Source organism: Meles meles, chromosome 5 (genome assembly GCF_922984935.1).
Source record: "Meles meles chromosome 5, mMelMel3.1 paternal haplotype, whole genome shotgun sequence".
Lineage (NCBI taxonomy): Eukaryota > Metazoa > Chordata > Mammalia > Carnivora > Mustelidae > Meles > Meles meles.
In genome coordinates this window covers 98,871,801-98,883,974 of record NC_060070.1, presented here as the reverse complement: position 1 = coordinate 98,883,974, position 12,174 = coordinate 98,871,801, and the positions used below count along the sequence as shown (strand labels likewise).

At 42.4% G+C, this 12,174-nt stretch overlaps 1 protein-coding gene across 1 annotated transcript in view; it reads right to left on the bottom strand.

Moving 5' to 3' along the window:
- TFAP2D (transcription factor AP-2 delta) overlaps positions 1–12,174 on the bottom strand; it is a 53,814-nt gene that overhangs the window by 34,460 nt on the left and 7,180 nt on the right. The window contains exons 4-5 of the mRNA XM_046006771.1: positions 4,447–4,612; positions 4,156–4,274 (exon numbers count right to left, since the gene is read on the bottom strand). Coding sequence (XP_045862727.1) covers positions 4,156–4,274; positions 4,447–4,612 — 285 coding nt within the window. The remainder of the gene's footprint in view (positions 1–4,155; positions 4,275–4,446; positions 4,613–12,174) is intronic.

Here is a 12,174-nt window from a genome sequence, read left to right as displayed (position 1 = left end):
ATGGGAGAAGATATTTGCAAATGACATATCTGATAAATTGTTGGTACCCAAAAGATATAAAGAACTTATAAAACAAACTCCAAAAGACAAATAATCCAATTTAAAAATGGGCAGAGGACCTGAATAGACATTTTCCCAAAGAAGACATCCAGATGACTAACGGACACATGAAAAGACGTCCATCATCACTTATCATCAGAGAAATACAAATCAAAACCATGGTAAGATATCATCTCTCATCTTTCAGAATGGCTAAAATCAACAACACAAGAAACAACAGGTGTTGGAGAGACCATAGAGGAAAAGAGCACTGGTGTACTGTTGGTAGGAATGCAAACTGGTGAACCACTGTGGAAAACAGTAGGGCGGATCCTTAAAAAATTAAAAATAGAACTGCCCTACCATCCAGCAACCACACTGCTGGGTATTTACACTAATTCAAAGGGATACATGTACCCCCATGTTTATAGCAGCCTTATTTACAATAGCCAAGACAGGGAACCGTCCAAGTGTCCATCGATTGATCAATGGATAAAGAAGCTGTGGTATATATAATGGAATATTATTCAGTCAAAGACAAGAATGAAATCTTGCCATTTGCAATGACATGGAGGAAGCTAGGGTTAATAAGTCGGTCAGAGCAAGACAAATACCGTATCATTTCACTCATATGTGAAATTCAGGAAACAAAACAAATGAGCAAGGGGGAGGGGAAAAAAGAGAGATTCTTAGCTATAGAGAACAAACCAAGGGTTACAGGGGTCGGGGGAGAGATGGGGGAAACAGGTGATGGGGATGAAGGAGGGCACTTACTATGATGAGCACCAGGTGACATATGAATTTGTTGAATCACTATATTTGAACTTAATATTATACTGTAACTTAACTAACAAATTAAAATACAAACTTTAAAAAAAGCCATTTAAGAGAAGCTAAATTACTAGGTATGGGTATTCAAATATACATGTGGGTTATTGCAGAAAATCTAGGAGGTAAAAAGGAGATATCAATACAAATGGTAAGAAAAATACTATTCTTTCCCATAAGACCACAGATTTATAAGAAAACTGATGGACCATTTTTTTGATGACTAGGAATCTAGTTTTGGAATTTCTGAAAAAATCGACCTGAAATGTTGCTGGCTCTTACAAGCTATGTTTGATAGAAAGAGAAGAAAAGTATCACTCAAAGACAGGCTCAACTCATAGTCTTGGGGACACCAACTGGTAAATATGGGAAAGTTTTAATTTACCACTTAAAACTATACAAGCAAAACAAATCTGAAAGAACTGAATCAGACCCATGTTAGTTCGAAAAAGAACAAGTTTCCAAAAGTACTGAAGAGAAGCATTAACTATGTCAATCTTCTAGGGGCTTGATAAATCAAAATTGAGTCACTGTTATTTTGTATCCATCCAGCATCATCTACACGATTCCAATGACTATGACCCTAATGCAGAAAGAAAATGGCATCTTGGTGGCTGGAAAAGATCATCGGCTGTCATCACCCACCCAACCAAAACGTGGGAATAAAAATATACAGGAGAGTCCTCAACTCTAAAACTGCTCTTCCTGTAAGCCAGGGATAAAATAAAGCCTATTTTAATTTAGATGGAATGTCCCTGTTCTTCAAGTATTAGGTTCTCTCCGTGTCCTCAGACAACTTGTAGTTTTTTAAACTGTGTGTCATGACTCAGGGTGAGTCTTGAAATAAATTCAGTAGGTTTATCATCAGCATTAGAAAGAATACAAAAATACGGAACAGAATAAAAATCAGAGATTGTATAGCACACTGTAATAAAACTTTTAAGTGTGCGTGTGTGAGAGAGAGAGACAGAGAGAAAGTGTGCATGTGTATTTGTGGGTTATAATATGTGGGGAGTTATAAGGGATGCAAGAGGTCCTTTGCCTCTAAAGTTATTTTCCTCAGTTCCATCACAGTCTGGAATTTAAAAAGATGTATTTCTCTATATCATGAAGATTTGGGGGGTTTCAAAAGGATCCAATTAGTGTATCTGGAAAGAATTAAATCTTGGTTTTCGTCAGCCAAGGCTAATTGTGACTCCTTCATGAATACAAGCCAGAAGAACAGAGAACACAGTTAGATATTTCTGTGGTACCACGAAGATCACCCTAGGGGTTCACATATTTAACTTTCACCTCCTCTGTTACCACAGATTGAGAATTCCCACTCAGAATACTTTAGTGCTTGGCCTCCATAAAAATCAGAAGAAGGTTTGTGAATATACCATTTCATGTATGGCTCTTCAGCTCTTATTAGCCAGGATATTCATGGACACCACAGAAAACGGTCTTTCTTAGGGCCTTTAATTTTCACACCAGTTACAAATCTCACAAGAATTCAGTCACTGCATCCTAGGAAGTGGAAAGGATCTCAAGAAACATTTAGACCAATGATCCTTAAACTTCGTTATACATTAGATTCACTGGGGATGTTGAAAAAGAAGTATAGATGCCTGGGTCATACCCACCTAGAGACTGAGTTTCAACTAGTTTAGGGAAGAGTCTCAGGCATTTTTTAACAAACTTCCAGAGCTGATTCTCCTACAGAGTTGGGTTTAAGAGCTAGTCAACTCTTAGTACCCATATGATTCTTTTTTTGTTTGTTTTTAAAGATTTATTTATTTATTTGAAAGAGAGAGAGGAGAGAGACAGCGAGAGAGGGAACACAAGCAGGAGGAGTGGGAGAGGGAGAAGCAGACTTCCCACTGAACAGGATGCCCGATGTGGGGCTCGATCCCAGGCCCCTGTGATCATGACCTGAGCCAAAGGCAGATGTTTAACAGCTGAGCCACCCAGGCGCCCCTACCCATATGATTCTTGAATCCACCTCATTATATTCTGAATAAGTGTTTTGTTCTATTGTTAAAGTTATAATTATAATTATCTTCTTCCTTAAATTGAGCAGGAATCTGTCTCCCTTTAGAATCAACCCGTGTGTCATTTTTTCTACCATGTCCTTCCCCGGTACCTCCAACCCATATGAGTGGATGACACGTCAACTTCCTCTGGCATCTGTTAGTTCTTAGTTAGCTTAGCACAGACAAGCAAACACGTCATAAGACATAAAATGTAGTAACAGTAAATAACTTATTAAATGTTGGTGGTCAGTGATATTACTGTTGTTATCACTATTATAATTAGGGAACAAAGCAAAGATAATTATTAATAGCAAAATCACCAAATTAATTTTGCCCAGACTAATGTCTAGAACATACTACTTCAGAAAGTTGTACAGTAAAAGGTATGAACTGATAATCTGGATAAAGTCAAGATGTTTGTGTGTGTGTTTCCCTTACTCTTCACTTCCCATAGTGCCTTGTAGACAAGAGAGTAACCAATGCAAGAAAAGTGTCACAGATGTGTTCAGATGAGTTCAGGTGAGAATTAAAATAATAGCATTCTGGGTTATGGGAGAACTCTAATCAGGCATTCGAAAGTTCTCCCATAAAGTCAAAAATAAGTCTCCGATAATACTTCCTCTTAAAAGAAGTTTGAATAAGATTATGTAGTTTAGTCCTTACAGAAGAAACAAAAGGGAAAGGGGGAGTTGGGAAAGAAAATAACTTCTGGGAAGATATTTTTACCTCTGTCTCTATACCACTGATTAACCTTAACCTTCTGGGACTCAGCTAATGCACCTAGAAAGCCATGGAATGCCACTGTACTTTACGAGATGCCTACTAGGATTAACCCAATATGCTCTCAGGCTTGGTATCATGCCTAGACTCCTGTGATCCCTATATAAAGGGTGATTAATTATCCTATAGAATGAATGATGACAAGTTAAGCTAGATTTATTTGAACCTTAAAATAAACACTAATAACAACGACAAAACCCAGCCAGCTTTTTGGTTACTGTTATTTTGGAAATACTGGTTGAAGTACTTAAATCTTGCATTGTCTTCCATATAATTGTCAAGATTAGCATATTAAATGACATTTTATGAATTATCTGAGCCTTATGCTGTCTAATGTAGTCATCTTTATCATGATTTATTGGGAAATTCACCTAATTTGTTAACTGTCCTACTTAATACTATAGTCAAAAATGAAACAGCATATTCTAACAAGCCCGAGTTCCAAAGAATTGCTAACTTTGTACCATTATTTCGCTGAGCTGAAAAATCATACCTTCAACTAAGGAAGTGAGGAGGGTAACGTTGGCTGCTTTCCGTCTTCCTGCTGGCAAATTCAGGCCAAGCCTATCCAGTTTCTCTCTCAGGCAGCGACCCCCATTCTTGGATTTTGCTCTGTCCAAAAACAAAATAAAAACTAAGTTTTGAAAGTTCATATTTTGAGGGAAATGATGAAAAGATTTGACCACCAATTCAATGTAAGACAGAAGGCCTCAGGGCTGAGGGTTGAGGAGTACGGTGTCAGTACAGTTAGAAGACACGATGCGCCAGAAAGCAGTTATCTTACCTTCTCAAAATGCCTCCCAAGAGTGAAGCATTGAGGCACTCCGGCGGTGAGAGACGCCTCTTCACCTCAGCAATCGTCACCTTGTATTTGGAAGTTGAACTGAGAAGGGACAAACGGCCAGGGACAGAGCAAAACAAGTCTGTGGGGTTCACCACACAGGTGCCACCTTGTGGGGGGAGGGGAAATATATTACATATTAGTGACAGTGAGAGAAGATAATTGCATGAAAGACAGTTAACATCAAGGCACCACTTGGGATTTGGGAATACACAACAATACACAATACACAATATATGGGAATTCTCATATATACATCACTGGGATCATCTCAGAAAGTTGCTCTGAAGATGTCCTTTCAGATAACAATAAAGGTTTTATCTTTCAAATATCATATAGAACATGTTTGTGGGGGTACTTTTTTTTAATTTAAGCAAAAATTATCCTATGTAGTGCTGGCTGGCCCATCAGTGCTAATTTTGACATCATACACACAAAAATCACTTCCATTAATTAAAAACCCCAACCACTGCCATTTGACCCCACAGAGGGTCTGTATTATTTTTCCATGGCTCTGTATATGTGTGTGCATGTATGTGCAATAGACACAATGGATGGCTATATTTTATCCATGATTTATTATATAGACCAAAGTTTTGGAATCTCTTTTCCAAATTGCTTGAAGACTGCCATCTCTTTTCCCTCATCCACCTACCAACTATAGGGACTAGAATCACTCACTTCTCAGGCAAAATAATCTGCCCATTGTCATAAACTTTCAACCCATGTGGGTAGATGGTAGGTCACATCTCTCTACCACATGTCAGCCCTCAGGACTGGCACACACAGTCAAATATAGCATAAGAGGAGAACATAGTAAGAGCCACATTAAGTGTTAATGGCCAATAATATTACTGTTTTGGTTGTTGTTATCGGTTATCACTATTAGGGAGCAAAGCAAGATAATTGGTAATAGCAAAATCACCAAAGCAATCTTGCCTTTGGCCTCTGAGCTCCAGAAAGCCTCTTGAGCTTTACTCTCCTCCAAGACAACAGAGTACATTCCCTAAACTCAGGCACCTGAAGGAGACTTGAGAACCCAAGATGATAATCCCTGAGAAGAGGTTCCTGCTGCCCAGTCTTCCCATACTGCAAAAATCCCAAGCCAGTGTCCATACTACCAACATGGTGGCTACACAGTCCTGGCATTCTAGGCTGCCTCTCCATGCACTGAGCCATCTAAGGGCAGAGCTAATGAGGTTCACTGGCAAGTTCCAATTCAAGTCTTGCTTTCCTAAGCACACGTTTGATTTCTTCAACTATGGGAGATCTTAAGACTCCTCTCTGCAAAAGGTCAAGTTCTATGGGAGAAAAGAGAGAAACGTAGCTGGAAGAAGAAAAACAAGCAGGAGAGTGTTGCCCCAAATCCTTTTACTCAAAGGGTGATTCTCAACTGGCAGCATTGGCATCTCCTGAGAGCTTGATAGACATGTGGAATCCCAGGCCCAACTCCAGAACTTCTGAATCAGAATCTGCATTTTAACAAGATCCCCAGGTGGTTCGTGGGCACATTAATGTTTGAGAAGCCCTAGTCTATGGCTCATCACTTGCCCCCCCACATAGCTCCTTCCCTCCTTTACTAAGCTGCTCAGGGAGAATGTTGTGTTGCTGGAGTCTATGGCGTTCAGATCTGGGTATGTTCTCTGAGCACAGCGGTTAAGGAAACTGGATGTTTAAAAATGTGAAGGGGTCCTGGAACTGGGTGGAAAGAACAGGTTAGCTTTACCCCTTTCTTAAAGTGTTTCTACCCCTATACTACTTGGAATTCTTCCAGGCTGTCTTAGAGTCATTCAAGTTTCCCCTGAAAGTGCTGCAACTCTTTCTCCTTAAGCATTCTAAGGCTGGCGATCACCCTGAATGACCCCCCAAAACAGAAGAGAGGATAGTGAGAACATTAGAGTAGTCAGCCCTCTCCAGACTGGAAGATGAGTCCTGCATGCTTGGCTACATTCCCAATGTTAGTGCTGGTGCCAGGAAACTGACCCTCAGTCTGAAATCTGAGAGGTCACAATTTCATCTGTCAATTTGAAATCCTTTTCCTGGCATTAAACTTGTGGTCAACATAGTGGAAAACCATGCAAATGCCTGTCTTGGGAGCCCCAAACAGGAATTCACCTGCACTTCCCCACTTAACATTGTCACAGAGAATTTTAAAGCTGATCTTCCTCCTCCTCCTCCTCCTCTTCCTCCTCCTATCATCATCATAGTTTTTCCAGATTTGGGGGCCTGGAACTATCATTATCCCCATTCACTGATGCTCTCTCTTTATACCTATAGATGCAAAATGTATTTTACAAAAAAACCCTCATAAGTGACTTCTCAAAAATTACAATGAACAGGCTATCAGTGAAGCTGGCTTTTAGCATCCTAGTGTCAGAATCAGGAGCCTGATAACTTTAGGACTTCGGTCACTGTGGGGTCATCTGAAGCAAAACATATTCAAGAATCATAATATCTATATTCAAAATTCACAGAGTCCTCTTCTGAAAATGGGCTTCCATCCATTGCTATGGAATCATAAGCAAATTTACCTTCTTACAGAAACCTTCCTCTCTGTTAAAATAGCCAATAAGCAACTGAGGACACAAGCAGTCTCACCTAATGGGTCTCAAGTAAATTATGAGAGAAGAATGTTTGTGCATGTGCTACTTTCCCAGTAAGTCAAGGGAAAAGAAGGACACAGCTTTAGACCTTTCCTATATTCACTAATCTACAGTGGGTCAGAAACCTAATTTAGGGAGATACAGAAGATTATAAAAGATCTTTGTTTAAAAAAAAAAAAGAAGAGTCAAATTAGATTTTCTCCAACTGAAAAATTGCCCCCTTTTGGCAAAGTGAATCCTGTGTGGTGAAAGCTAGCTGTTCCCAGGGAAGTCATTGGATCTGCTATCTAGCCAAGTTTTACCACCCTGGGCTCTGGGTCTTTCCTGCATCCAGGTTAGGCTTCTGGCTTCACTCAAATAAGCGTTTATTAGGTAAGTTACACCGGCTGCATATTAAGAGTATGCTTTATGCACACACAAACTGCCTGGAGGATTTATTTTGTATTCAGGATTAGCCATCAACTCTAGAGTCTTTTATTTTTTATGTCACAGCATCTTTAAAGGGAATTTCTGTTGCTTTGATAGTTGGCATTGCTGCAGCCTTGGGGAACTCTCTCGTCCTGGCTAAAGATTTGGCAACTTGTAGAGTTTACAGCAGCTTGGGGAACCTGATATCTTTCTTCCCAGTGGTTTATTTTGGGGGGGGGGAGAAAGAAAAGATTAATAGGTCAACATAACCAGATTTTTGCGTTTAGAAAGAAGGTCCAAGGAGGGGACCCAGACTAGAGATAGCGATGATGAGATTTCAAAGGAAAGCCATGAGAGCCATCCATGCCAAGGCATTTACGGTATTCATCCCCACGGTTACCAGTTCTTCATGGTACCTGTGTTGCCGGTGGGCTCTTATTGAAATTACATAACGTTCATTCTAGATCCAGCATTCCAGTTAGAGATGCCTCTGGCGCCAGAACCAGGCTACTCATGCAGAGCTTTTCTTGAGTACATCTCTTTTCCATTCATAGTGCACAGAAGTAATACTCCTATGGAGGGCACTATTTTCAAAATTGAAATTTGGACATGGGGCTTCCTATTTCCAGTGATGCTCAAACTCAGATCTGTAGCGATAGAAACAGCATAAGAAGTCAGGGACTATCTACTTAATTAAGGTCACTTGTCTAGAACATTGACTATCATAAAACGGATAACTCTGCCATAGCTACAGGGAAAAGTCAGGCAGAGAAACTGTGCAGGGGACAAAACTGGGAACAAAACACACAGAAGCAGATCCTTCAGCTGCCAGACCTTGTTAGATCCCATGAGGCCAAAGAAAAACAGAGTCGGGCGAGTGGCTGGAGATATCTGGCCCTGTGTTGGCAGGCACAGCCCAGGGGAGTGGGAAAAAGACTGGGCTGCAAGTAAGAGGTTGGCCAACTAGCGACCCATGCGACCTCTCATGAGTAACTCCTGGTCTGTCCATTTGAAAAATGGGGATGCTCACGCCTGCTCAACTTATTTCCCCAGCTCGTGGGAGGTGCAACGGGAAATGGGGAAATGGACGCATACGTGCTCAGCATCCTGAATAAAGCCCACCCAACTCAACCATCTTGTTGAGCAACTACCACCGCTCAGGGGCGCGAGTTTTGGAGAGCAAGATCCCCACCCACCTTTTGCGCGGCTACAGGATAGAAAGACAAGCGCCCAAGCCTGAGTGCGCTTTTCCTTTTCTTATCCAGGCAATTAGGGCAGAGGAAACAGCCGCGACCGTCTCCAAGGAGCTGTGGCTCTCCTGGCGCCCTGTAAAGCTGCCTGTAAGCCACGCGCCCCCTCTGGGTGCCTTCCTCTCAAAGAACAGAGCTGGTGATGGCTAGAGGCCCCGCGCGCTCTCCAGGTGCGATCAATACTTCCTGGCTGGCTTCCGGGCGCGGGGCTGACGCGCGCAACCACTCCAAAGCCGCAGCGCCGCCCCACTCCCCGTCGCTTCGGTGTTGACATAATTAGACCAAATCTTGAGAGCAAAATAAATGTTCTGTTCGCCTTACAGCCAAACAGATGTTTACAATTCAAATGAAAGAAATACAAACGGCAGGGATTTTTTTCCTCCCCTTCTTCATCTCCAGTGATCGCTCGTTTTTTCTGACACATTAAAAATGTGTAAGCGATTATAGGAGTTTCCTGTCCCTGTTTGTTCTGCGGGTGCATTTCTGTGAGGTGCGCGTGTAAACTGGGTGGGGTAGGATCATTCTCCGCTGCTTCCTCTCTAGCCCCTCGCCCTACTCAATCCCAAACCCCTCGGGTAATCCCCTCCCCGCTCCTCCCCACCCCTTCGCAGCAGATACTCATTGTAATCAAACAGCAAAGGGATAGCGGTTTAACTGCAATCAAATAGGCCTCAAATGATGCATCAGCCGCTTACTGCGGTATTTGAGGGGGATGTATCCTTCCAGGTATAACTGGATTAGGAGGTTTGGACACGCTCCTCCCTGTGCAGATTCCAGGCAGAACAAAAGAAAGGGAGGTCTGCACCGAGAGACACTGGTTTAATGTGGCGGTGGGTGTGTAATTGTGTGTGTGTGTGTGTGTGTGTGTACTAATCCCCATTTCTCAATGCAGGGATTGCTTTGGTTTTTGGATTTTCACAGCGATAAGGAAAATGGAGAGATGGCAGTAGGCTCCCTTAGGAGCTCCCCTCCCCCAGAAAATCCCCCTCCCCCCCAAACCATGCCTATAGATCCTTTGGTATATGAATTTTCGTCTTCATTTAAAGGAGATTGAATTCCGAATCTGCAGCATCTGTATTTGGAGACTAACGAGGCAGGAGAGGTGTGTTTCTGGCTATATTTTCAAAATGGATGAGCTATACAGATGATTTTGGGCAATTCTCGTAAAGAGAGATTCTGGGGGCCCTGACAAAAGAAGAGGAAGGCTTCCCACCCCACTCCAATCGTACTCCTCCTGGAAGTCGCTGAAAGAGCCAGAGGCTCTTTCTAACTCGAGTTCCAAAACTCAGGGCCCCGGCAAAACTGAAAGAGCAGAAGCAGCTCATCTTCCTGCCCAAGCAGCTTGTGGGCAGCCTGCTGTGGGGACTGTAGAAGGGGAGAGCGGTCAAGTCCATCCAACCTGTTATTGGCAGACTGGGCGATTAATGCTAAACTCCGTTTCACAGAAGCATTTTTAAAAAATTAAATCAGATCTGACAATGTTTGTACCGCAGCGTAAATGCCTCCTCGGCGTGCCAGTCACCTCTAAGCGATCTGACAAACTCCAGCTCCCTTAAAACGTGCAGAGTTCAGATCATATTAATTCCCCCAAAATGTTTGATTCAAAGTAGTTTGTATTTTGTGTAGCCACGGGCAATCCGGAAAGTGCTCCTGCCTGCCCATAGCTGGGTCTGCTCCCTCTCCGCGTGGCCCAGAGGCTATGGCGGTATTTAAGCGTCTGAAATTAGCCTGGGGCTGCAAGGCAGAGTGATCACAAAGCAAAACAAGGGTGCTTCCCCTCTTCACTTTTTTCATTTTTTTCTTTCTTCTTTTTTTTTTTTGAGTTGCCATTCTGATTTCTCAAAAAAGACCAGGGCCAAAATGTCACTTTCCACCCAAATATGGAAAAGCTGGGTCTTCTCATCTCATCTCTATCCGCATCTGCAGGCCACAGCCCCCTACCCAATCGAACCCCTACTCCTGCCATTCCAACCTGGACCCATTCATTATTAGCAACATCATCATCGTCATCGTCATCATCAACATTGTTCTCCTACTATTAAATTCTCAGAGTGAGAAATGAAAGGGACCAGTGACTGACAAAGGGGAGGGGGCCATGAGGGAGCCTCAGAAGATTCATGGGGAAAAGAAGAGTGGGTTTTCCTTTCTTTTTTTAATGATTAAAAACACAGATGACTCCTGTAAATAGAAGCCTCATTTCTTCAAGAGACGCCTTTTGAAACCCAGTATCTGAATATTCAACGAAGGCAAAGCTCCACTCTGTACGTACAACATTAATATGATCTCTGCAGAATTTGCTACTCAGAAATATTAACATATCAAAGCCGAAGCCGGAGGCGAGAGAAGCTATCGATAGGAGAGCACAGGGTAAAGTAAAGATTATTGGTTCTGATGGTTGGAGTGGTGGAGCTGCGGGCAAAATCACGCACACCATTAAGCGAGAGTGAGCGTATGGGAGCTGCATCTCAGAGGCGGTGGCAAATATTTTATCTAGGTGGTAATTACCTTGCCGCTGCCCCTCTTCCACGCTTCCTTTGGCTCCTTGGCCTTCATTATAGGCAAAAACAATGTAACTGCCACTTACCGAAGTGAGTCAGAGAAATGGTATTTTGTTCTTTGCAAATAGAGATGGCCAAATTTAAAGAACTGAGTGCCCCACCAGCCCCCTCCCCCCCACACACCCTGCAAACCAGGACAGCCTCTCACTGGTGAACTCATAGGGGGCACTTAGGGATCTTTCTTCTAGAATACTCAGGAGACTTTGGAAGTGAAATCTGTTTTGTTCCTCCCACAATAAATTCTAGAAATCATTAGAAATGTAAGTTTATCAGAGAACTTAGCAAGGGAGGGAAAATTGGCAAAAAGTTGGGGTTTTCAAGAAATCATGTTTCCTGTGGATAGTTACCTGTAAACATGGATTAGAAGAGAAACAGACATTCCTACCTAAACAAAACCGTTACACAATATGGCAATACAGCAGAGTGCTTAACTTAATACCCTCCTGGTTTTTGATGAACAAAGGTGACTCGAGCTATTTAGATTAAGAATCTGGTGCACTACCATGACAAGAGAGAGAAGAGCCTTCCTCAGCTTTTCTTCAAAAACGAGGAGTCCTGAGATGGGGGGCTGGGCAGTTTCCAGTAGGATGTACAAAACCTTTTAAGCAAGACTTCCTTGCTCTCCATTTGTAAATTGTCATGAACATTGATTGTTTCAGAGTAACAGACACACACTCGGTCTCCAGAGCTCAACCGAGTTAATTGGCATTTCTCTAAGACATGTGGAAATGCAATAAATTCCCAGCTAAATTCTGAATTCCTTTGCAGGGAGTGGGGGTGGAGCGTGAGGCCTGGGATTTAGTCAAATAATACAGATAGACGCCCCAAGTTACCACCCCTTTCTCTTTGGAG